Source organism: Rhea americana, unplaced genomic scaffold (assembly GCF_003343005.1).
Source record: "Rhea americana isolate MKP2758 unplaced genomic scaffold, rheAme1 scaffold_120, whole genome shotgun sequence".
Taxonomy (NCBI): Eukaryota; Metazoa; Chordata; class Aves; order Rheiformes; family Rheidae; genus Rhea; species Rhea americana.
Window position 1 is genome coordinate 2,452,474 of NW_028185262.1, and position 23,161 is coordinate 2,475,634.

Sequence of the window (23,161 nt, forward strand, 5' to 3'; positions counted from 1 at the left end):
TTTTGCATTAAGCTCATTTAAATAAGTGTACATAAGATGGTCTATATCACAGAAGGTTCTAATAAGAATTGCAGGTCAGTCATCTTCTAAAATTTCTATGCTTTTTTTTCCTAGTTTATCCACTTGTATTTCAATGTTAGAAGAATTAGAAATCTTTAAAACTTTCATGTTCACAGTGCTGAAGCAATCAAAGTATCAGTAACTGCTCTACAAAAGGAAATATGCTTCCTAGACACAAGAGTGAGACTAAATTCATACAGAACAGGATTTCAAACTTTAGTTATTAGGTTGTTGTTTTTATTACTTTTATTTTTGTATATGAATATTCATATATTTCTATTTTGCAAACTTTTTGATCTGGGGTGATCAAAAAAGTCAGGATAGAACATAGTGTGTGTGGTGGGGAAATGCTGACTGTGACCTAATGCAATTATTTAGTTTGCTTTATGAAAACTCAAGGAAGGGATAAGTTACTGGGGAAGAAAGGTTTTAAATAGGGTTAACAGAATTAGTATTACATATTCTGTGTTCTCCAGGGATGTCTCTAGGAATAAAAAACACAACCTATAAAAAAGTAAACACTTAGCTGTTTAGTCAGTAACAGGACCTTTCCTTTCTTTAGCTGTAGATCCATTTTCGTATTACAGATCCACTTTATTCATACTTTTGCTTTGTGATTTCCAACTTATTTTGACAGTTTCTTTAGGCATCCAGGACAAACACATGCAAGCTTCAGGTATTCTTGAAATATTTTATTTTAAAGCACTTCAGACAAACTTTGATTCAAAAAAAACCTTCTCATTTGTAAAATGAAACTATTTTAAAACAAAATTCATAAAGAAAATAGACTGTTCTTAAGCATCAAATTCAGTTAGCACTTTTGTATTGAAATCTAGAGACAAACAAAACTGATGGGTCCAGAGCTACATGCCTTATATATACACTCATAAAAGGGAGAGTAAGATGTTACAAACATCATGGAGCATCTTACTGTTGACTAAGATAGAGGGACACTTGATAGTTAACTCTGTCCTGACAAAGCAGTCCAACATTTAAATATTTTCGGTCCCAAAAGAGACAAACCATTAACATCTCTCATTCAGTTAATAAGCCAGCCTTGGGGAAAGGTTCAAGCCACTTCAAAGCATCTAACTTATGAATAGCTCTTCATTTCATGTACTTCTCCTGTTGATCAGCCAAGATTTTTGCTGAGGATTTGGCATCATAGAAAAGTTCATTTATTTCTTCAATATGCTCCTTTTCAATGCTGTCTTTCCCATTAATCTTGCCAAGTAGGTTAGCTGGCGTCAGTAACTGCACAGCATACCTGTGATCAAACGCAGATGAATGAATAGTTACAATTCAGTACATCTCAGTGACTTGAATATAGGTATAGTTAGGAGATACATTAGTATATATATGACTCTTTATCAGCAGTKTAAGGTCATCAAGACCCTCTACCAGACGTACTTTTTAAATGAGGAAATGAGAGGAATATTGCTATTTTAAATGATAACAGTTTTCACAGATCACACGTTACCATACAAGAAACACTTCCAAATGTGAATTAACCTACTGTGCTTCTAGACCCAGTCATACTTAACATACAATGGAGAAAATCCAGCTGGGCTCAACTTACCTTAAGGTTGTTTTTGTACCGATTTCCCCTAGGTGGTTTAGGGCTTCTTCGCTAATATTAATTCCTTCTGTCTGAGCACGAAGTTTAATGATCTGTTGGGATAAATGAGTAAATAAACCTGCAAAATTCAGGCAATAGCCCAAATAATTAGTATATTATACTACTTAGTTTAGTGGCTGGAAACTCCATCACSTTAGAAATGAGATATAAAATTAGAAGAGACAGAGTTATCCTCATGTAGTTTATCACCAAACTAAAGTAGACTTGTAGAATTTCAAGTCTTTGAATAGCTAATATATAATGTTGACAAACTGATTATTATACAAGGTGGGTGAAGTAGCGTGTCTGGACTGCTAACCTCTCATGATAATCCTGCATGGTTAGCTAAGTATGTCTACTAATGAGRAGCAGAGTATGGAAACTTACACAAGCAAATTGAAAGAGTCTGCAGGAAGCAACACTGGCAGCTGGAGTCCTGCAGGCAGAGCTGCATCAGTTTCCAGATCATGCTGTGCATCACCTCTGCTATACAGCACAGCCCTCCAGTAAGCCCTACAAAAAGCTATGCTCTTCCCTTAGCAGCTCACAACTTTTTATTCAGCTGACAAATAAGATGGTAAAATAAATCAAAAAGTTACTTTCTAAGATTCACCTGCCCCTGCAAGAAGAGGAAAAAAAAATCACTCGGAATAATCTAATCTTTAAAGAACAGTCTCAGGCTTGTACGAGTTTGAAGATCTTTACAAAGTTGGAGAGCAAGATATCACCAAAAACCTCGAGCGTATAAAGCTGTAACAAAAGTGGCACAAGTCTCTCGGTAGTCCGTATTACCAGCTGAGTGATAAGGGGCAGACTGGATAATGATGTTGTGTTGTAGTGCTGAGATAACTCTGGAACTGCAAGCCTCATATAATACAGGTATTTTTCACTTTGGCAGCTTTGTAAACAAGATATCAAGAAGCGCTCGTTTAAATTAAAGCTATAAAAATGCACCAGAGTAGGCAGGGTAGGGAGCAGAGAAAAAGAGGGGTGYGAAATGGCAGAAACTTGTGCTAAGATATTAGTAACAAACATGGTAAAATCTATTTCAAATTGTAATTTAARTTTGAAGATTTTTTTTGTCTTCTGTATCAACCAAACGTCACTCTCCAGTCATTCAGATGCTGCTACTTTGTGCTCACTTCTTGCTAGAAATAAGATACCTTCAATACTCCTTTTTCTTTTTTAAGGGCTTAAAATAATGTTAGTAACCTTTTATCTAGCAACTTCATAGCCCCCTGYAGAAGGGCAAGAGCCAAAGAGCAGTGAGCACTCAGACCAGTGCTACACAACATAATTTCTACATTATCAGTACAAAGTACTGGTTATGAACAAAGTTTCAGTAGGTATGYGGGCAGTTCTTGTGCTGAAAGTCAAATCAACTGTGAAATCCAGGCCTATGAGTCTCACTTACACAAAACATCAACAAGGAAAACTTCTCCTAGCATGAAAAAGAAATCTGAGCAAAAATATAAAAATAAGATRTCTATAAATTTATCTTTCTTTCTTTCCCCCATAGCTGTATTTAGTTACAAACTGAAGGGCAATAGCCCTTCCTCCCCTCCCAAGGGAAAAGTCATTTGAAAGCCTTAATTCAAGGGAGTATGACTATTATGGGACACAATGTCTGAAATATTTTTAGCTTTAAGAAAAGCTACTGTAAACAATTCCTTCCCCTCACTGGTAAAGAAGGGTAGAAATCACAACACTTACCTAGCTCRTTTGAAAGTGAACAGTTCAGAAACTAGCTCTTTAACAATCTATTATCTGGCACAGTAACACAGCATACTAGCTGATAAGTATTTTATGTATATGTACATATTTATACATACAAACAAAGTTTAACACAGTAAATCAGAGTACATACTCCTACTATGCTAACTACTCAAAATCCACATGCAGTTTGGGGAAGTCCAGACAACAGATCTTTAAAATCTCCAGGCTTTAAGTGAAAGTCACACTTAAAAACTGGTTTTGTATACAGACAAAACACAATCTTATTAAATCCCTTGGCTGCTTCCACTGTAATCTATCCCAGAGTGCTTTGAAGTATCCTTTCAGGTAMAGAAAAATAACTCCTGAGCATTGGTTCGCAACAGTAGTATGTGAAAAGMTCCTCAAATCAAGTGAAATGAAGCWTTGCCACTCCGTGTATATTCGATAAATGCCTCGGCTTCACCTTGGCACTTACCCAGCAGCAGGATACTATTATCTTGTGACAAGGCTCTCCTCCATTGACACTATCTCTTAAATAATACAAAGAATTGACATGATAAACCCTAATGGCGCCTGCATTGTGTCACTTCACAGCATTGAGACGCTAATGAGGGGGATCTTTGACTTGATGCATCATAATGGCACCCAAGCTTTATAATCGATACACAATACGTTGTGATGGCCCCACAGGAAAAGGTTCAGGCATTCAGAAGTGTATCTCTGCAAGGTTTACTGTGCTTGCATTTTCAAACTTGACTAGGAACATGAAATACATTTAACTTGCATTTTCAGGGAGACAGACTACACAGGTAAAAGCTATAATATAGAGAAGGGAGGCAAAAAATGCAGTGCATGAAGTTGTATTTCACAGCCCTTGTCTCTTATGTGGAGAAACAGCCTGAGGTCTGGGATCAAAGGCCCTAAACTGTAACASTTTGTTTCTTAACAACTGAAAAAGCAACCTGCAGACTCCATGGAAAGCATACCTGTATGAGAGAGAAGATAAGCTAACAATTCACACTGTTTCACACAAGTGAGATGTTGCTTCCAGCTCTAGACAAATTTACCAACATAACTCATCAGTGGGTGGAAATGAGACCTCAAAACAAATTGCACTCACAATTTTAAACAACTTGTTGTAAATAGTTACTAAAACACCATACATTTAGGAATTCRTAAGGTTCTGCGCACGAACCCTGCTGACACCACAGTCAAACAGCTCTAGAGTAACAGCATACAAAGAGATGTACTAGCTATCCCAAGACATTTGAACTCCAGGGAGTTTTTAAAAGCTCTTTTTAAGCGTTGTGCTTACCTGCTTCATTTCTTGGGGTGTATACAGCATGGTTCGGATAATCATCACTCTGTCCAGCAAATCCAGTGGTATTCCATGAGGAGATAATATATCCTCTGTGCCTCTAAAGGAGGAACCAAATAGAAAGAAATTAGATACTACTTTGAGTTCAGTACATTCATTTGACTAAGATCAGTAACAAGTGACTAACGCATCTGCTCTTTTACCATTCTTGTCTTCCCCTAGAGACACACTCCCCAAACACACAGCCAGGGAATATATCCTAGTTTGAAGTTCAAACTGGGCAGCATGAAGGAAACAAATGCTATTTCATATGCTCTTAAAGGCATCACTCAAAAGAATAGAGGTAGTGCTTGCTTGCTACTGTGTGCTTTCTTTCTCTTTTCTCTATATTGTATCTTACTATATATTTTATATAACATTCCAAAGTATCTTCCAGCAAGGAAAAAGTCATTCTTCCTAAGCTGTTTAGCAAAAATCAATAGAAATGATATGCAGTATCAGACATTTGGGAAAATAATTTGCTCGCTGAGCAAGCCATTACTCTGTTCAGTCCTCTTCCCATCCCCTCCAATGAATACTGCAGTGGTTTACTTTCCATACCGGTAATCTAGCAAGGTGAAAGGTGGAGATCTGTGCATGAAGGCTATAGCAGGATCTGACCTTCCCCCATTTTACTTGTTTGAAGTACAACACCTAACAGCAAAGGCTGCGGGCAAAACAACTCTTGTTTTTCCGAGACAACCAAGATTTGCTGGGAAGTCAGAGTGAACAATATGCAGATTCCATGGGATCTATTAAGATCTCAGATGAAAATGACAAAACACTAGTAGACAACTACGTTCCTAAAGTCAGCATTTAGGCACTTTTTTGGTCATAGTCTGCCATGGGAAATGAATCAGTGTCCTGCAATCACCTCTTGCTGTATTCTCCAGTAGATGGTGCTCTCTTTTCCAAAGAGATTGTTTCTCTTAATAGGTTACAGAACCAACTGTATTATACACAATTAATCTCTTCCCAAGCCTTTCAAGAGCCATCAGTAAGTAGCTAGATCAGAGCATCTCCAACTACTTGACAGAGTAGTATACAGTTAAGCATGTTGCTTTTGAAGGACTTAACTTACCAACATTAGATAGAACTACTGTATAAATATCATCCTTTCATAAATTACAGGTTTCACATAACAAGAACAGCAGTGAATCCACGATAGACATTTCACACATTGGCCAAGAGAGCACCACCATGTCCACCTTAAATATTTTTAAAGGACTTACACCTTGACTTCTAAGCAATGAAAACAGAGAAAGAYTAATACCAGAGGAGTCAGTAAAAGAAATTGCTGGTTACACAGCTGAGTTAAATCAATTTAAAGAGTAGCTATCTTTGCTAATGGCAGCTTATTTAGATGTAATTAGACCTAGACCACAAATTAGCAGTAGAAGTTAAGGAAGAAGCTGAAGGAGGTGAGTCCTTTTACTGAAAATGCAAGGAATGTATTGTCTGGGTGCAAAATGTTGAAGTGGGGGTATAAGCTGAAGTAAAGAACAAATTACTTAGCATGACCAGAAAAATAGAAAAAGACAGACTAACATAGTAGGAAAGAATGAAGAGTAAGAAGAGGCTAAATTGTGACAGCCTTTAACAGTGAGAATAAGCAGCTTAAGTCTGGTGCAAYAAAGATAGGAGATAGTGTAAGGACCCAGAAGAAGCAGGAAACTATGGTATTAGAAGTTWGTAACTGTAGTGCTTTGAATGTTCTTAACATGCAGACAAAAGGTGTTAAAGGTATCCAGAAAGAAGGGTAATTGTAGCAGAAAACCCAGGATATAAGATTGTTCAGAGGCTGTCAGAAGAAGGACATGTTGGTGCAAGTAAGAGGAGGAATTCCATTCTGCTCTAACTTGGCCACACTAGCACTAAATGCTTTTCCCATCACAAAGCTYGTAAGAAGCCTACAAGTACCGACACAGTTTGTTTAGCTATGCAGGAGATTACCACAGATAACAGCATCAAAGACAAAAAGCCTTCAAAAATTGTAACTTTTTTCTGTTGATACAGCTAACTAAGGTTTATCAACAATGCAAACTGAAAAATTGAACTTTAGACGTCTTACCTGATAATGCAGTTTCCTCGGTTGGAAGCAAAGATGACAATGGGGGAAATAGAAGATTCTAGTGCTCGGTGCAGGTATGTGAAACATTCAATATCCAGCATATGAACCTCATCTACAAAGAGTACACCTGGGACCAGCTCTGCGATGCCTTGATCAATGTATTTATTTACCACCTTATTTATCTCTCCTCGAAGTTTGTCTATCAGAACCAAAAGAAAGTAAGTATGTTAGTCGTTCTGCTAGTGAGCTATAGGCTTGTGTGAAAGACTTAAAGATGACAAAGTTTCCCCTAAATTTTCTCATGGATTAGTATCTTACTGCCTTACAAGGCAAGTCGCTGTAATGCTACAATTCAGTGGYACTTAAGACTGAACTAAGTAAGATCTATGGTTTCACTCTTGTATTGAGCAGACACCTGTGCAACAAAATATTCTCAAATCGAACTCCTAGCACTTAACTAGGATTATCTGTCCACTTGCATTGCTTGTGAAACAATGGTGGTGATGGTGGGAAAGTCAGTCAAAGATTAATTTAACAAAGTTTTCAAGCATGACTGAAAAGCAATATTTTATTCTTTCAGTCATGTTCTACTGTATTTCAGCAAAGCAGTTGTGTTCATTCAAAAAAAAAAAAAAAAGCCATATAAAAATTCTCTGAATGTATGCCATGCAAGATATTACATGGCTAAGTCTAACTTTAGAACAAGCGAAGTGACCTCTGGAACAGAAGAAATACTTCAAAACAGCACCATTCAACTTACGTATTGAAACAGACTTTGATCTGAATTTAGATTAGTCACTTATTGAAACATCTTTTCTTTCACAGCAAAAAGGAGAATAGATCTTTCTGTAGATCTTTTTTCCTCCAACGATCTGTAGGTATGCAGAGCAGCAGTATTTCGAGCTTTAAGTCAACAGGCAGCTGGTATAGAGGAGTCAATGCAAAACCAAACTAATACTGGAGCCTCTAGGAGCCATGTTTGTGTTCCACAGAAATACAGCACGGTTGCTTCATGTAAGAATGCAAAGGATTTGGGTTTTTTGTTTGTTTAGTTTAGCAAGTGGTAGGARATGTGAACCATGCACTCTCTGGCAGGAATATTTTGAGGAGGAAAGTGGCACTAGCATTCTGACTTCTTTCTCCTCAAGAAGCTGGATGCAGAGTACACATCAGCATACAGAGCATCACTACACATGTAAAACAATACTATGGTGTTACTGATTCTAGTTGCTGCAATTCAAGCAGCTAAATCACTGCTTTATGAAATTTGAATATTTATGAATAAATATTATGAAGGCATTCATTGTTAGAGATGCTGCATGAATAACTCCATTTTAATGCCCTTCTAATTGGCAAATATATAGGTTCTGTTGGACTAGAAATATGATTCAGATTCATACCAGTAATTTCAGTTTTCTTAGGCTTCATCAATTGTCCCATCATAGAAAGGATGTCTTGCCCACCCTATGAAAAGAAAGTTACAGTCCAGCTATGAGGTCTGATAGTGAAGACAAACAATCCAAACAAGGATTTTGTAACTCAAAGATTGATTAAAGAACCAGATGCTTTATTTCAAGCACAGGTTGATTACTTGTCAAAGGTTCAGTCACTTCACTGCAATGATATTCTAAACATAATCGTTTAATTAGCTACCTCCTCATCCTTTCTTTAGGCTTGCTCATTTGGAGAGCRTAAGAGACCAAACTGAGATACTCTCTTAAAAATTCATCTATTTTTGTCCCACAGAAGCTCACAAGAACTGACAGGGTCAGGGAAACAGACACTTGAGATTGCCTGCTTGCACTGTAACTGTTAAACCTGCCAACACAGGAACAATTATCCTTGATTTTATCACGTAAGTGATTTTGTTGAAAAAAAGGATGTTTATTTTGAAATGGAGTAGGTTAAGTGCTTGTGATATCATACTGGGGATGTCAGCCTTTGTTTAAAGATACTGTATTGTCATTGGCTTTTGTTTATGACAGAAGCAGAGTTCCCTCAATACTGGGTTTATTTTAAGGTACTGCAAGCAGTAATTCTCTTATTTTYGATTTCTTGCTGCGGTATGTGCAGAGCAATACTGCAAAAAATTACAAGGGAGTTTCATGAAAAGTTATGAAACACTTCTGAAAGATGCAGGGACATTAACAGAATCTACAGCAAAGTCAGAATTTAATGACCATTTATCAAAGTGCTTGCAGTTTCCTTTTTATGGCCACAAAACCAGAAATACAGAGCAGAGAAAGTTAATCTGCATTCGGAACTCCTGATAAATAAAATGATGCAGACCTGCTGGCTGTTACTAYCTCAGTGCTTAGGCATCTTTTCTTCAAAACAGAAAGCAAAGATCTCTTTTCCCAGTGGCAGCCTACACTACCGTTTTTTTGCAGGAGATGGTGTGGGAAGGAGAAAGGTAAGTCTAAATGATGCATTAACTGTGAAGGCAGTGGATCCCAAGTATCTGTGTGGAAACTCTTCTATAGATATAAGGCTGCTCTCTATGGTACGAAATGTGCTCTGACACACATTAAATGATGAGTCCTGAACCCTAATCTAGCAATGGCCTCTCTAATCTGTGTGGAAATGAGCTGCAACAGGTCCTCCACACAAACAGAGAGGGGAATCAGACTGGCTTTCAAGGTAAGACTTACTGCTTTTCCTACAGTAATGTCTTTGCAACGATTTAGGATATCTTGAAGCTTTCTGCATCTCCTCATTCTAACTCTCCATTGCATCTTTGTCAAAGAGTTCTTCTGTAGAGACTTAATCTGTGGAGTCAGATACCTGAGGTCGAGCATTGGCCACGTCCAAGTCATGCAGGGTGACATCCTGAATAATTTCCTTTTTCTTGTGCACRTCACCCTTTGGCAAGGGAACGTACTCTTCAGCTTCAAGGTCAAATTCCGTAGCATAGGTATCACACCTGCCTTGCCTCTGAGGAAAGGCAGAGAAGAGAAACCCAAGTATAGGAACAGATCCAAAGCAAAAACCTTGAAAGATACAAACTTGAGAAAGGACTTGGTTCACAGTTCTAGTACTGACAAGTTTCTGCTGACAGTTCAGATGCCCCACTCCCTGCTTAGCAACAGGCATATCCTATCTACTGATCAAAGCTCAAAAACCCTGTTGAAAAATACCTGACATTTTCAGTAGTAAGAATATTCCACTCTTCTCTCCCCTTCTTTTAACTGTATGCAATTCTTGCTAAAGGACAAATCCAGCAGATTAACTGGAGATTGGAAGAACTGTTCAAGACTCCTTTGTAGGTGGGTGATTTATTATATGATACAAAATATTATGCTCATCCATTAAACCACAAGTATTGCTGTACACAATATTTTAAATCAGATATAAAAAGAATACTAACTAATGCAGTATTCCTTTCTACATGTATATATCTTGTGGAGAAAATACTAGAAAGATAAAAGAAAGATTAAATACACTGCACATGTCAGCCTGAAAATGACTAAAGTTGCTTGTTTCTCCCCTCCCCCTCCCACCCCCATTCCCTTAAAGATGTYGTGATCTTACAGAAAAGAAAACTCATCCAGGCAGCATCAGTGATAGCTTCCTTGCCAGATGACCTTAATTGTGAACAAGATGACCACGTTCTTTTGGCACAAGAGAGATTTTTCTCTCCAGATAAGAAAAACATTGTGCTCTTTTTAAAACTTTCATGTAATCATTCCATGTCAATTAAGGTTCATAAATCAGAGAGCCTTCTGACAAAAGGAGAGAAAAATCTGCGAGAATACATCAACCTGCATGGAAGTGCAGAACCATTCTTGTTTTTACCTTGACAGCTCCACTGTTTGCTTCAATGTAAATAACATCACCTGTTTCCACTCGCTCCTTCTGCAAGCTTTCAAATATGCTTGGGTCCAGCTGGAGGCAAGTAAAATTCAAGATTAATCAGAATAGCGCCATATTATTATGGTAATAAAGGAAAAGAAATTCAGTCTAAAGGTTCCTTCCAAAGGTTCCTTCCATCAGACAAAATTAAAATGCAACTACCCCCAAAAACACATCTAGGATTTTATAAAGCTGTAACACTGAGTATCAATAGAGTAAAACTCACCATAACATGTGAAAGAAGATGCATAAAGCTTTTTTCTTACAAAAAATATCTGCTATCTGAAGGAGGTGACAWAAATGCCAAAAACTTAATGACACCTGTTCCTATCATAAAATASGCCATTGTATAATGTGGCAATATATTCATACATAAAATGTGGCACTTGCATTGCTTTCTAGCAAGTTTTATATATAAAAAAAAAATCTGGCTCTTGCTTCTAGAGCAGATCACGCAATCTCTTAAGAGTGAGTATCCCCTGTGGAGTTGTGTAAGGGAGAGCAACGTGATATGGAATATATTACATGCTTTTGCTTCTCTTAGTATCTGTTTATTCATTTCTGCTCTGCATTTTCTTGTTTTCAGAGTGAACAAATGCAAGTCGATACTTAACAGACAGGTACAGCTTTCAGTTCTCTCTCCATGTTGTTTAATTTTCCTGTCAGTAAAATGAGTACAAGATTTGTACAAGAAAACAATAGGAAAGTGGGTCTGAGCTGGCAACATACCAGCTCAATTTCTAGTTCTCCATCACGCATTCACTAGAACATATCTCCTCACACAGAAAGAAGGGATGTGACAGAAGGAACATTTTACACTGAAGCAGGCAAGATTTACTGAAACTATCCTCAAAAATTCAGGTGAGTATCAGAAAAATAAAACCAAATGCGCTTTCTTGTACAATTGTTATCATGAGCATAAAGCTATACTTGTGGTCAGTGCAAACATGTCACAGACTGAGACAGGTCATAGTTTAGCTTCTCATCTCAGGCCCTTTGTTCTATGGTGCTAGAAACGCTGTAGAACTATTCAGAATCTCTTCCTGCTTCGACTCTCCTTTGACTCACTGAAGATATACAAGTGTGTGCTGCCAAACAGGAAAATAAAAGGTACCACTGCCTTAACTTTGGAGTTATCCACAGTCCAATTAGTAGGAGAGAAGACTAACACCTAGATATTCTAGATAAAGTGAACGAACATACATGCTTAGAAGTAGGATAAAGTTGTCTAGCAAAAGAAACAGGCTCCTGGCATCCCCTTTCTACTGAGATGGATAGCAAGAGCTTAAAATGGAGATAAGAGCTGCTTTTTTTTTAAAAAAAAAAAAAAAAAAAAGCAAAGGATCATGCAGATCTGAAAAATTGGATTCTACCATACATACCTTCAACTGCTTAGTCCCCTTCGCAGTTTTGAGTCCTATAATTACATGGCTGATAGTTTTGCCATATCCCCCCATAGGATTTTCAGTCTCACAYGGAGTTAGCTCTGTGACTTCTCCTTCATAAACCTCCTTGGTCTCTTTAATCCTCAGCCCTGCAAGAAATTATTCAGGATAGTATCAGTACGCAAATCATTGGCCATGTATGTGCAATTATTCTTACTTAGAAGTCTGCTGCATTAATTCCATCAGAATGTAACATGTTACTAGGCTATATTACGTTCAGTGGTAATTCTTTACATTTTTAAAAGTAAAGAGACCAATTACTATTCCGTTCTAGGTAAGAATATTCATCCTAGGTCTTGAGAGGGAAAGCTGAGCCTAAGTTCTGACCTGCAAAGCAATTTATTAAGCTCTGAGAATTTGTTTTCTTTCTGTCCTCTATTATTAGTTCTTGAAGCAAATGTCAGTATCTCTACTTTTCTCCATCCCCCTAAAGAGATTTGCTTGATTTGCTCCCCCAAGAGGAGATTTGGCTGATTTGTTTAGATACACTAGAAAGAGAGAAGCTGTTCATCAAAATTCTGAAACTAAAATCAGTAACACTAATTTAACAGGGAATCTTATGCAATTCACCTACCCTCAGAAAAACTCTGACAAGTGGGGAACAAACAGCAGAAAAAAAATAACTTCACAAAAACTTAAATTTAATCAAGTAAGTTAAAAATAACAAAAATTGATTAACAGGTACTGTATTAGAACCTCTTTAKAAAAAGTTACTGTACCATTTAAAATATTCTTCTAGTTAATAGCAAAGRAAAAAAGGCTAGGAAAAGTTTAACAGACTCTGCTACAGTCCAAATATAAAACTACTTTTCAAAATAATTGACAGCAACATTTACTTTGTAGTTTTTGAGATGGTTGAGAAATCTAGTTATCTGAGTATTTTCTATGCTAGTCACAACTTCTGTAATTGACTAATAACTAAATAACTAAGTTATTTTAAATTGGTAAGCAATACAGAGCTGAAGAGTTATATGGTTACAATGTTCCAAAGAAAAACCACTGTCATCACCACCACCACTACAGTATGCAGACATTCTAACTGCAAGAAAGTTCAAAGAATCCACATCTGAAAGGACTTTATAAAGTCAGTATTTTATGAGACACTCATGCGGTACCAAAAATAATGAATGGGCTGTAACAAGATATAAGGAAGTCACCCTGCACAGTCTGAAGTTATTAGGACTTTATAAAACTTTCCTTGTTTCATAACTTGTCATTTTGCTTTGAAATAGATCAGACACTTCACCAGTAATCTTGAGTTGCTGATAGGAAAATATAAAGGACTGACAAATACGAGTCTGTCTCCCTCTACTGGACCCAAATTAAGAGTAGGATTTGAAATGTGAGAAACAGGTTAATTGTGAATAATACAACAGTTTCCTGATAAGAAATGTTTGCTTTTCCTTACCTAACACTACAGGAAAAGGTGTTATATAAATTAATTTCAGAAAATTTTAAAATGTTTCTCATATATGCCAAAACATCTGACCAAAAAAAAAAAAAANAAACACTCTGAGTTACAGAATTGACCTAGACAAAGCTGCATCATATAGGCTACATAAGCAAGGAGTGTGGAGCAATATATGAATCTGTACAGTAAAATGATTAGGGCYAAGAAGTGGATGTTCATAGGTTTGTTTTTATTTATTTCTTTTCCCCGACTCACCTTTTAAAACTTTGAGCCTCAGCTCTTTCCCAGTCCCATAGATTAGAAGCCCACTTGTGTTCGGAGTATATTTTGCATGTTTCTAAAGCACATCTTACAGTTTAATTTCATCTGAAAAGAATCTGGGTCACACACCATGACTCTGCTCTGCTCCGCAATGCAAACCAAAGCTGAGTCAGTAGGGCCAGCTTAGAGATTTGCTTCAGAAGCACAWTTCTGATCTGAACTAATCTGAACTAACGCACTCATGTAGATGCATCCATAGAAGACACTTACAGATGAACATGATCTGAATAAAGGTAATCAATACTGCTCCTTTATTTCAGATGAATCTACATGTATCAGCTATGAACTTCATTTCTGTAACTAACGAAGACATTTCTTTCTTAAAAATCAGAAGAACGAATCTAAGGAGAAAATTGTGGGATATTTCATGGTTTGGCTCAACAGCACTGTATGGAGTTAAACAGTGCTTGTCTGATGTACTGGCATTTACATCTTGGAGATACAGGGAACAGATAAGCTATTTAAGCGGCTATTCCAGTAGCTATTTTTTACTGCAACCGAACCCTAACGTTAGCTACTGTCAACATCCTTGCCAGCTGCTAATAAGCTACATACAGGATTAATCACTCTCTGCTAAAGTTTTTTTAACCTGTACGATAACTTCATCTTTTCACTCTTCATTCTCTTTTTTGTTTCTTACATACCATAAACTCTCTACTATACCCGAACAGTGCTTGACAGTTAGACTATGTCCAGTCCACTATTAGAAGATTCCCAACACCAATAATTCTGATAAAACAATTATTAAGCTGGCACTGAAAAACAAGCATGAAAGACGACAAATAATACTACAACTAGGATCCCTGTCTAGAGATTTACTGTTATCTTGGCCCAGAATTTTAGTAAACTGTGAGTCTCCCCTGTTTCCTTACACAACAAGGGGTCCAAACCAGTCAAACTCTGTTGTTTTCAAGGAAAAAGTTTTACATGAGAGACTGATGTTAGTACCTCAGATCGTATTTATAAATTGAGGTGGCTAAATCACCTGAAAGCAAAATGGATGATATGAGCAATAGATGATGAACATACAACCTGCTGATGAGGAATTATACAAAAAGATATATAAACTAATTCAATACATTAGGTACTGATTGACATGTGAGCTGAAGTTTCTCTTGCACCCAAGTTACTGTTGATGTTGCACAGTGCATACAGAATTTTTCAGAAAGTGTACTCTTTTAAATTGTTTATTTACCAGGCAATGAATTGAAACATAATTGTTAAATTTTAAAAATGATTTAAAATGTTTGATTACAAAAAAAAAGTGCTTACAAGTCTTCAAATATTTTGGAGATTTTTTTTTCTTCTTAATAAAGGTCGTGTTATGAAAATGTGACAGAGAATTCAGCAGAAAGGAATAAAAAGTTCCATCTTTCATTAACACCAATATTTGTTTAGTAGTTTCTCTCTACTGACATTCAGGGAATGCAGGGAACTAACAATGTAGTTGGCTGTTAACTACAGAGAGTTAAAATACCACTATCTCTAGAAATGACAACACAGATGGCATAAGTTTCATCTGTTGGTTCAAGTTTCAAAATCTCTGACAGGGAACTTCATCACATCAAGGAAATATTGCAGACTATTCAATCTCTAGCTTCCCTCCCCCAAGCCCTGCCAGATTCATGGTAACTAGGAGACCAGAGACTATTGAAAATTACTTTCTTATGAAAGTCAATTGAGTACTTTGGTTGCACCAACGAGAGATTTCTTCACCTTATTGCTACCAAATATTTGATGAGCAGGATGAAGTTTGAGGGGGAATCATAGTACAGAAGCTAACTAAAAAGATTAACTGTTAATATATGTTCAGTACTAAAATCAATTAGGCCATCTTTAGGCAATCCTCATAAAACAAGGCCCACTTCTAACTACATTTATCAGCTGTCAGCAGCAATTATTTAAGAGGTTTTAGATACTCAGTGAGGTTGTGTTGCAAATTTAACCAACTTACATTAAGTTTGTAATAGCCTTGTATCTTTCTCTAGAATCAAGGAAGATGTTATTTACTTTGCCAGCACTGAATTCTCTTTATGCTTACCTGAACARTAAGTCAGGCTGAACAGTGCCATTTGGGAGTCCCTGCTTAAGCCTGTTTGCTTAGTAGGGTGAAATCTTTAAAGGAAAAAAGGAGAGAGCATTTTGCTCTCTACCAATTTTTCTGTTAACACACAAAAAATAAAAGAGCTTTTCTTTCATCTTTTTTGAGACCCATAGGCAAAACTAAGAAATTAACTTAGAAGATAAGAGGAGAGTCTGGCGAAGAAGAATGAACCAAAATTACTACGGGATGACACAATGACTAAATTGTGTTTTATACGCAGAAAACCTTACACATTCCACAAGGTGTGGAAGAGGTTCATCCAATTGAAATGAACACTAAAAAGAAGAACAGACTGTGACCTGACACTCACTAAGGCCATTTAGAAGCTTCTCCTGTTTAGATTACTGGGTAAAAAAAAAACAACAAACAAAAAAACAGAATCACACAAATACTTAATTCTTTTGTTTTTTTTCCCCCTGAAACTTACCAATTGCTCTCCGAAAGTTTTCCATTAGGACTTCTGTTTTCTTGATCTCAGTGGAATAGACCTCACTTCCAACCATAGGACAAAAGGGAACTTTACTCCCCAGTTCCTGAGCAATAGCTAAAGCCAAAGCAGTCTTAAAAAAAAAAAAAAAAAAAAAAAAAAAAAAAAAAAAAAAAAAAAAAAAAAAAAAAAAAAAGCTTATTTTTTTCAAGAAAACAAAGGATTCTTTCTTCACAGCATTAACTTTATACATCACATCCTATTTAATTCAAACCATCGCTTTAATACTAAGCCTGTTCTGTCTAACTTGCAGACTTCTCATATATAACCTCCACACCATACCAAACAAATTCAGCATACATACAAAGTGTTTTTTATCATGGACTTGTAAAACACATTAAAGAAACAATACCAGGCATTTGAATTTGACATCTGGTGCAAAAGGCAGTAAGTCTTAAATAGCAAGAGGAAAACAAAACAAAAAAAACTTTCAAGGTCTTTAGTACTAAGTTAACTTTAAGACTTTTCTTCAGAATTCATGTTAAGTATGTGTTTGGTAATCTATATAAGATAGTTTCACACTAATGATACCTGAACAAACCACTGGATACTGTCATTGTTGATGACATGGCAAAAATCAAAACATAAAGCAAGAAACCATGGCAATACAATCATAAGAAAACTAGCAGCAGATGGAAATCTCATGCAACTACTGCCCTACAATGGTTTTGACAACAAGTTGAATTAAAATAATTTAGGGATGCTTTACTCTATATCAAAAGAAAAATATTACCTTGCCAGTTCCAGGAGGTCCTGCCAACAGCACAGCTCTGCCAGCCATTTTCTTGCTTTTGATTAATTCCACTATAACCCCACAAGCCTATAAATAAATATTTAAACTGTTAATAAATGTATTGCTACAGTATCTTTCATTCCAGTGTTATTTAAAGTATTCAGAAATACTAGGCTTTGCAAACCTACTAAAATTAAAGAGGATTTCAGTTTTATGCGTAAACAGGCGAAGAAAGATCAGGAAGACCTACTTCTCAGAATCACTGTATTTGCTGCAGAGATTAAGAAAAAAGTCACAAGCAACAACACTCAGATACAAGAGCAGAGACTTCTGCCAGTCCTAGGATTCCCCAGTCCCTCCCAGGATTACGCACACGCGCCAAGGTTTAAGAATAAAGCACGGAACGACCCCGGGGCTTTCAGAAAGACGGAAGGGCTAAAGCACGGGCCCGGGCCAGCCGCCAGACTGCAGCTCCGGGCACCAGACCGCACCTGCGGCCTGGGCCGGGCTTTATTGCCTCCGGTACCCCACCGTCCGCGCCTAAAGCGGACCTCCAAGAGCTGCGGCGCGCGGGACAGCCGCGATGCTGCTCCAGCCCCCGAGCAGGGACGGGCCCGCGGCAGCGGGGCCCACCAGGGGAAGGGGCGCCCGGCCCGGCCCGGCCCGGCCCGGCCCGCCGCCGCCGCTCACCTCCCGCGCGTTCTCCTGCCCCACGAGCCCGGCGCCCGCCGGCTTGGCCGTGCCGCTCTCATCCAGCCCCAGCCCCTTGACGTGGCTGTGCGCGGCGATGCGCTGCGTCTTCGAGGTGCTCTTCACCTCCTCGATCTTCATGGCGACACCGCCCCGAACCGCGCTCCCCGCACGCGGCCCGCGCGTTACCAAGGCTCCCGGCGCGCGGCCGCCCCGCCCCGCCGCCCCATTGGCCCCCGCGCAGCCGCTCCCGACGCTTATTGGGCGCGGCGCCTGCCTGTCGCCCCGGGCGGGTGCTTTTCTTTTAGAGTCCGTCCACCTACTTCCGCGCGCGGCGCTTCCAGAGGGCCCGGCCGGGTGCCGTCACCCTAGAAAGGCCGGGCCGGGCCGGGCAGGGCCGGCGCTAGAGCGGGCAGCGTCGCGCCTGGAGGAGAAACTCAGCTTTTTCGGTGCTCTAGCTCGGGCTGGAGCTGGTGCTTCTCTGTGCGCCATGGGGGCTCCGCAGGGCCCTATGCCCGGATGAGGGGCCCGAGGCCTTCCCCCAGGAGCGCTTTCTAGATGCTTGTTGAAGTAGCTGTTTGTCTGCTAGGTGCCTTTCACTGGGTGCTTTCAGCTCTCCGTGTAATTGAGAAATAGTTAYGTTTTTTTTCTGTATACCCAAAGCRTTTCTGTAAGCTACTGTGGTTTTAACTTGACTTCACAGCATAATGTGYTGTACCAAGACCTAAAATGCCATTTCTGGGGTTTATGATTTCCTGAAATGAGGAAAGAATGCTTCATCTTCTTAACAGGTAGCTGCAAAAACTTGCCCTTGTTTTGTTAGCTCTGCAAGGCTACAGCTTTTGTACCTTTATATTCCACTGCAGTAGTGATGCAGGTGGGGGTCTAGCAGTAATTGTGYTGCGTCTTTTATGTAGTGCTTAAATGCCTGAGGTGGTTGTTACTGAAGTTTGAGACACAGTCTTGGAACCTGTTACTCCAGTGACATACCAGTGTTTATCATCGCTATTTGTAAATACTGGTGCTACTATTAAAAACAAAGGGGGGGGGAAGAAAACCTCTTCTAGTGGTGAGTATGTTGCGGTTTGTGCATTTGATTATAAAATAGTGCCCGTGCTTGTAATCTTTAAGGCTAGTGGATGAACAGGGTGCGATGCTGGGTTGCTGTCTGGTGTGCCAAGGGGTAACAGCAGCTGGGCTCCTCTGTAGCCTGCCAGGGAGAGTTGCAAAAGCAGCTGTGTGACAGGATGAGGTAGGAGAATGGCTTCTAGGGACGGTGGGTTGTGCTTCAGTTTGCAGAAGCCTGGTGAATGCTTTCAGCTGTTCTCTTTTTGTCTAGGGGCTTCCACTGGTTGTCACTCAGTAAAGAAAAGACTTTGCTATTTGTTGCTTTCTTCTTCTGGTAACTTGTTCTATCAATTTATATTTACATAATTAGTTTAAATTGCAATTACAATATAATTGCACACACATGTAGTTCAACACATTTGTAAGGATATCCTCTTATATGAGTGCTTAGTTAACTTGTATTTGTTARGTTCAAGAGGAATTCTTATCTTGTACATAATTTAAAAAGTTTGGGGTTTTTATTGTTTTTTTTATTCCTTTTGGGGCTACCCTAGTCACGAAGTACAAATACCTTATATACTAAACTGCAGATTCTCTTTTGTAGAAGAGCAAATAAACAGCTTTGATTTTGCTAGTGCATTGAAATGCTGTAAGTATTGTGGATAAGTCTGGTCAGTTTTCAAGATTTGCTAGTCCTARGAAAGAAAATTAGCAAATTCCCCAAGAGTTATGCAGCACATGGTACACCTTTAAAAAAGGAAGGGCTAGTAGTAGGTGAAATACATAGCCATTGGTTAACTTAGACTGAAATTGTCCCTGCAATCCATGTTGTTTTCTTGTTTAAAGTTGTGGTGGGGCCCATTTCTGAGGCAAYGGTGTTTCAAAGTTTATTTGGTAATATTTACTTGTTTCTCTGCGGTGGAATTCTGAGTATAAAACTGTACAGGACAGAATTAGAGAATTACTGTTAACTTTCATTATAGTTTAGAGGAAGGAGAGGAATATTCCACGTATTTAAAGATCGAATATGCTTCATAAGAATCTTGAACTTCAGAAATACTAATGCAATTTACAGATTATTTGATAAAGATTGGTAGTGTASCCATTTAATGTGGAAGGAAACTGAAAAACAGAAGTGTTAAATGTTTGTTTAGTGCAACATGATGCCTCCAAAATAGAATTGGAATAGAGCCTAACAGTCAGGCTGCTAGTGRCCATCTCTATTCAGTAAATAAAAACCTAGTGCCATGATGAAGGCACAGCTCTAGTACTGACTGCAGAAACTGTTATGAAAATAATTTGAGTTTTTATCTGCAGTAAAAGCTGATATTTCAATACAAAAAGAACAAATAAACGTTTGTTTGGCAGAAGTAAGGCTGACTTCTCCCTCTTCCTTGCTAAAATTGGTATCACTTAAAAGAGGTTTTCTCTCATCCATAAACTATGAATGATTTGGCACATCTTACTGTATTGATTATTTAYTCATTCTATATGTTCTCTGAACACCGTACTGAAAATGCAGTTAAAGGGCAGAAAGGAGTACTTTTAGGTGAGGAAAAATAAACAATAATCCTTCAGACCACACAGGATTAATTGTTTATTCCTCAGAAAGAGCAGAGTACAACTGGAACTACTGGAAAGCTTAGAACTGAACTTAAATAGCTCAAGTGMTCCATTATAATTGATGTCTGATGTGTAGTTATGATGCATCAGCTTGAGAAATAGTGAACTTCAACCTAATGTGACTTTTATGATCTTGACTAGCTAACATGTTTATTAGAGACAGGGTGAGTGAATATAACTTTTGTAAGGCGTGAGTTGTCTTTCTCCTTTGTCTATGCCAACAAATGGAACATGAGTGGGCTGTGAGACTGTTCTGTCCATCTCACRTTATAGATGCTTTGAGCATAATTTAATATTTCACTAGCCAGTTAACCAGGAAAAATAATACCTGTCGCTAACAGTCTGAGCTATTATTCCCCCGGTTTAATCAACTCATTTTACCAACGTTTCTCTTGCCCCCCCCCCGTTTGAGGTCTCTTACTTGGCACAGACGTCATGTGATACCCGATGTGGGAGCTGGAGACTTGAGAGCTGTTTTCCTAGACTAAATGTTTGAGGTTACAGGACATGGCCTAGTTTCACATAAGCTTTCAAATTTCAATGGGACATGCTGAATCCTGAAACTGTCAAATAGTGTATTATTTTTAGAGTGAGAGAATATGTGTGCGTGAGTGTGTGAATGACCTTTACATTTTTACCCTATCCCAAAAGCCTGACTTCCTGCCCTTTCTCCCCTGAGTCCTTGAAAACGTTAGCAATTAAAATGAACTCTTTTAAGGAAGAAATTCAGTATAGGAGAGAAGAACTGAAAATGGGGGAAAATGGCAACTGCTACAAACTCATTGTTTCATGACAGATGCAGGAAGATGTGGAAGAGTTGGGATTCTTTCACTTTTTGCCATGTTCCCCTCAGTCTTAGTAATATCAAGATGTGTGCGATTTCCTTCCCTGCCCCACAAAAGGAGATGGAAGCTTTTTCTACTTTTCATCAAAGCAGTGGGAGTGAATCTTAACAAACACTCTCTCTCAACTCCCAAATTTGTAACTAATTCTAAAATTCTAAGCTAACAGAATGAAACTGTCTAAACACACAAAAGTGCTCATGTATTTATCAAATTTCTCCTCCTTGATTTTGGTGATGTGAGTGTTCCTTTTGGTGATGTGAGTGTTCCTTTTGGTGATGTGAGTGTTCATTTTATAGGTGCCACGTGGATCTTGATGTTGCAAAGATGGTATTTCACAAAATCAGATCCAGAGACAGTAAATTCCTTGACAGAGGTGTTTTGAGTGGCATCAACAAAACTGGTCACTGTGGCACACTTAGCTAAAGTGTAAGTTATTTAAATAATAATTTCCCTTCCACACAAGAACAATTGCCGTATATAGAGACTTTCAGTTCTCTTCTGTATCAAAAGGAAGAGAAATAAGAACAAGTCCATATTCCCACTTTACACCCCTCCTTCTTGCAGGTCAGTTTTAAGAGTATAAGGCTGTTAAAGAAATGCAGCTGACCTTGAGCAGTAAAGTTAAATTGACTTTCCCATGGATTTGTCTTCCTTCCTTACTCACCCTTAACAAAAACAATTTTATTTATTGCACATGAGTATCTGTCTCTCTAGTTGGCTGGGCAAAAAGCAGCTCTTGCTCTGCTTCCCTGGTAAGCTGGTACCCCAAGTAAAACGGGTAATACCCGAACTCATGTTGTAGCCTTTTGTACTGTGTGAGCCGTTGAACGGGTCCCTGCCTTTACCTGATTGCCAGTGTTYACAAGACAGGTATTCGTCGTCAGAGCTTGTTTGAACGTAGCCAGTGTTTTAGATGTGCTGGGAGGACTGACGGGTAATGCATCAGCCTTTTGCTTAGGAATTGGACCAAAATGTTGCCTTTTTTTGATCTTTTGTGTTAAATGAGTTCAGAACAATCTAATAATTAATGCAAAAAAATTAGACAATGTTTCTTGTATGAATGCGATGTAATATGATATAGTGGTATCTATGTGGATTATAACTGTATAGGGCCTTTTCTTATGGGAATAAATGCATACTTTTCCTTAACTTTGCAAGTATGCATTGATATAACAGATTGAGACGTTCAGGGCAGTGAAGTGCTCATGAGCTATGAAGCCTGATGATTTAACAGGAAACTATTCAAAGCCTGGGAACTTGGTTTGAAAAGTGACATTACGGTTAATTCAGCTCCCATGACAGAACTCCCATCAAGCTGAAGTGTTCTGCTAAAGAAACTGCGTAACGAGGCTAGCTCAACCCACTGGCAGAGGCCTTCGAGTTCCTTTCTCTCCTTTAGGGAGATCGCTGCCTCGCAAAACAGCACTGGGAGCTAAGGAAGGCTGCTGCTGTGGGGGGTTTCTCCTCTCCCCYCCTTCCCTCTGCCGCTGAACCGCTGACTGTGGCATCTCGACTTCTTGGTGTTTGGCAAGGAGGAATTAGTTTGTACYCAGTTTTAAAGCTCTCTGAATTCTTTCATATTGAAAGTGCTGTTATATGAGGCAACTTTGTAACAAAAAGCCTGGGATGTGGAGTCAAAGCCGAAGTTAAATCCGTGGCACTGAGAACAACCCTTACGTTTTAGGGTCAGCTCCTTCATTAGTTATTGATATGTGAATGCTAAATACTATTAGCAATGTATATTACTGTACATAGGGAAC

General features: G+C 38.5%; 2 protein-coding genes across 3 annotated transcripts in view; one reads left to right on the forward strand and one right to left on the reverse strand.

Annotated features, from left to right (window-relative positions):
- Positions 1-737: 737 nt before the first annotated feature.
- Positions 738-18,074, reverse strand: RUVBL1 (RuvB like AAA ATPase 1). Its single transcript, XM_085324477.1, has 11 exons — positions 17,866-18,074; positions 17,176-17,262; positions 16,383-16,515; positions 12,057-12,208; positions 10,618-10,707; positions 9,607-9,756; positions 8,223-8,286; positions 6,823-7,021; positions 4,710-4,812; positions 1,640-1,731; positions 738-1,327 (listed from the first exon to the last, which is right to left on the reverse strand). The coding sequence occupies exons 1-11, from the start codon at positions 18,004-18,006 to the stop codon at positions 1,168-1,170; spliced, it is 1,371 nt and encodes a 456-aa protein (XP_085180603.1). The 5' UTR covers positions 18,007-18,074; the 3' UTR covers positions 738-1,167.
- A 353-nt stretch (positions 18,075-18,427) lies between these two features.
- Positions 18,428-23,161, forward strand: part of EEFSEC (eukaryotic elongation factor, selenocysteine-tRNA specific) — a 134,439-nt gene continuing 129,705 nt past the window's right edge. Inside the window, exon 1 of one of the 2 annotated variants that reach the window (XM_085324457.1) lies at positions 18,428-18,656. In XM_085324457.1, coding sequence (XP_085180583.1) covers positions 18,626-18,656 — 31 coding nt within the window. In that variant the 5' untranslated portion in view covers positions 18,428-18,625. The remainder of the gene's footprint in view (positions 18,657-23,161) is intronic. The other variant, XM_085324465.1, reaches the window with a different exon arrangement.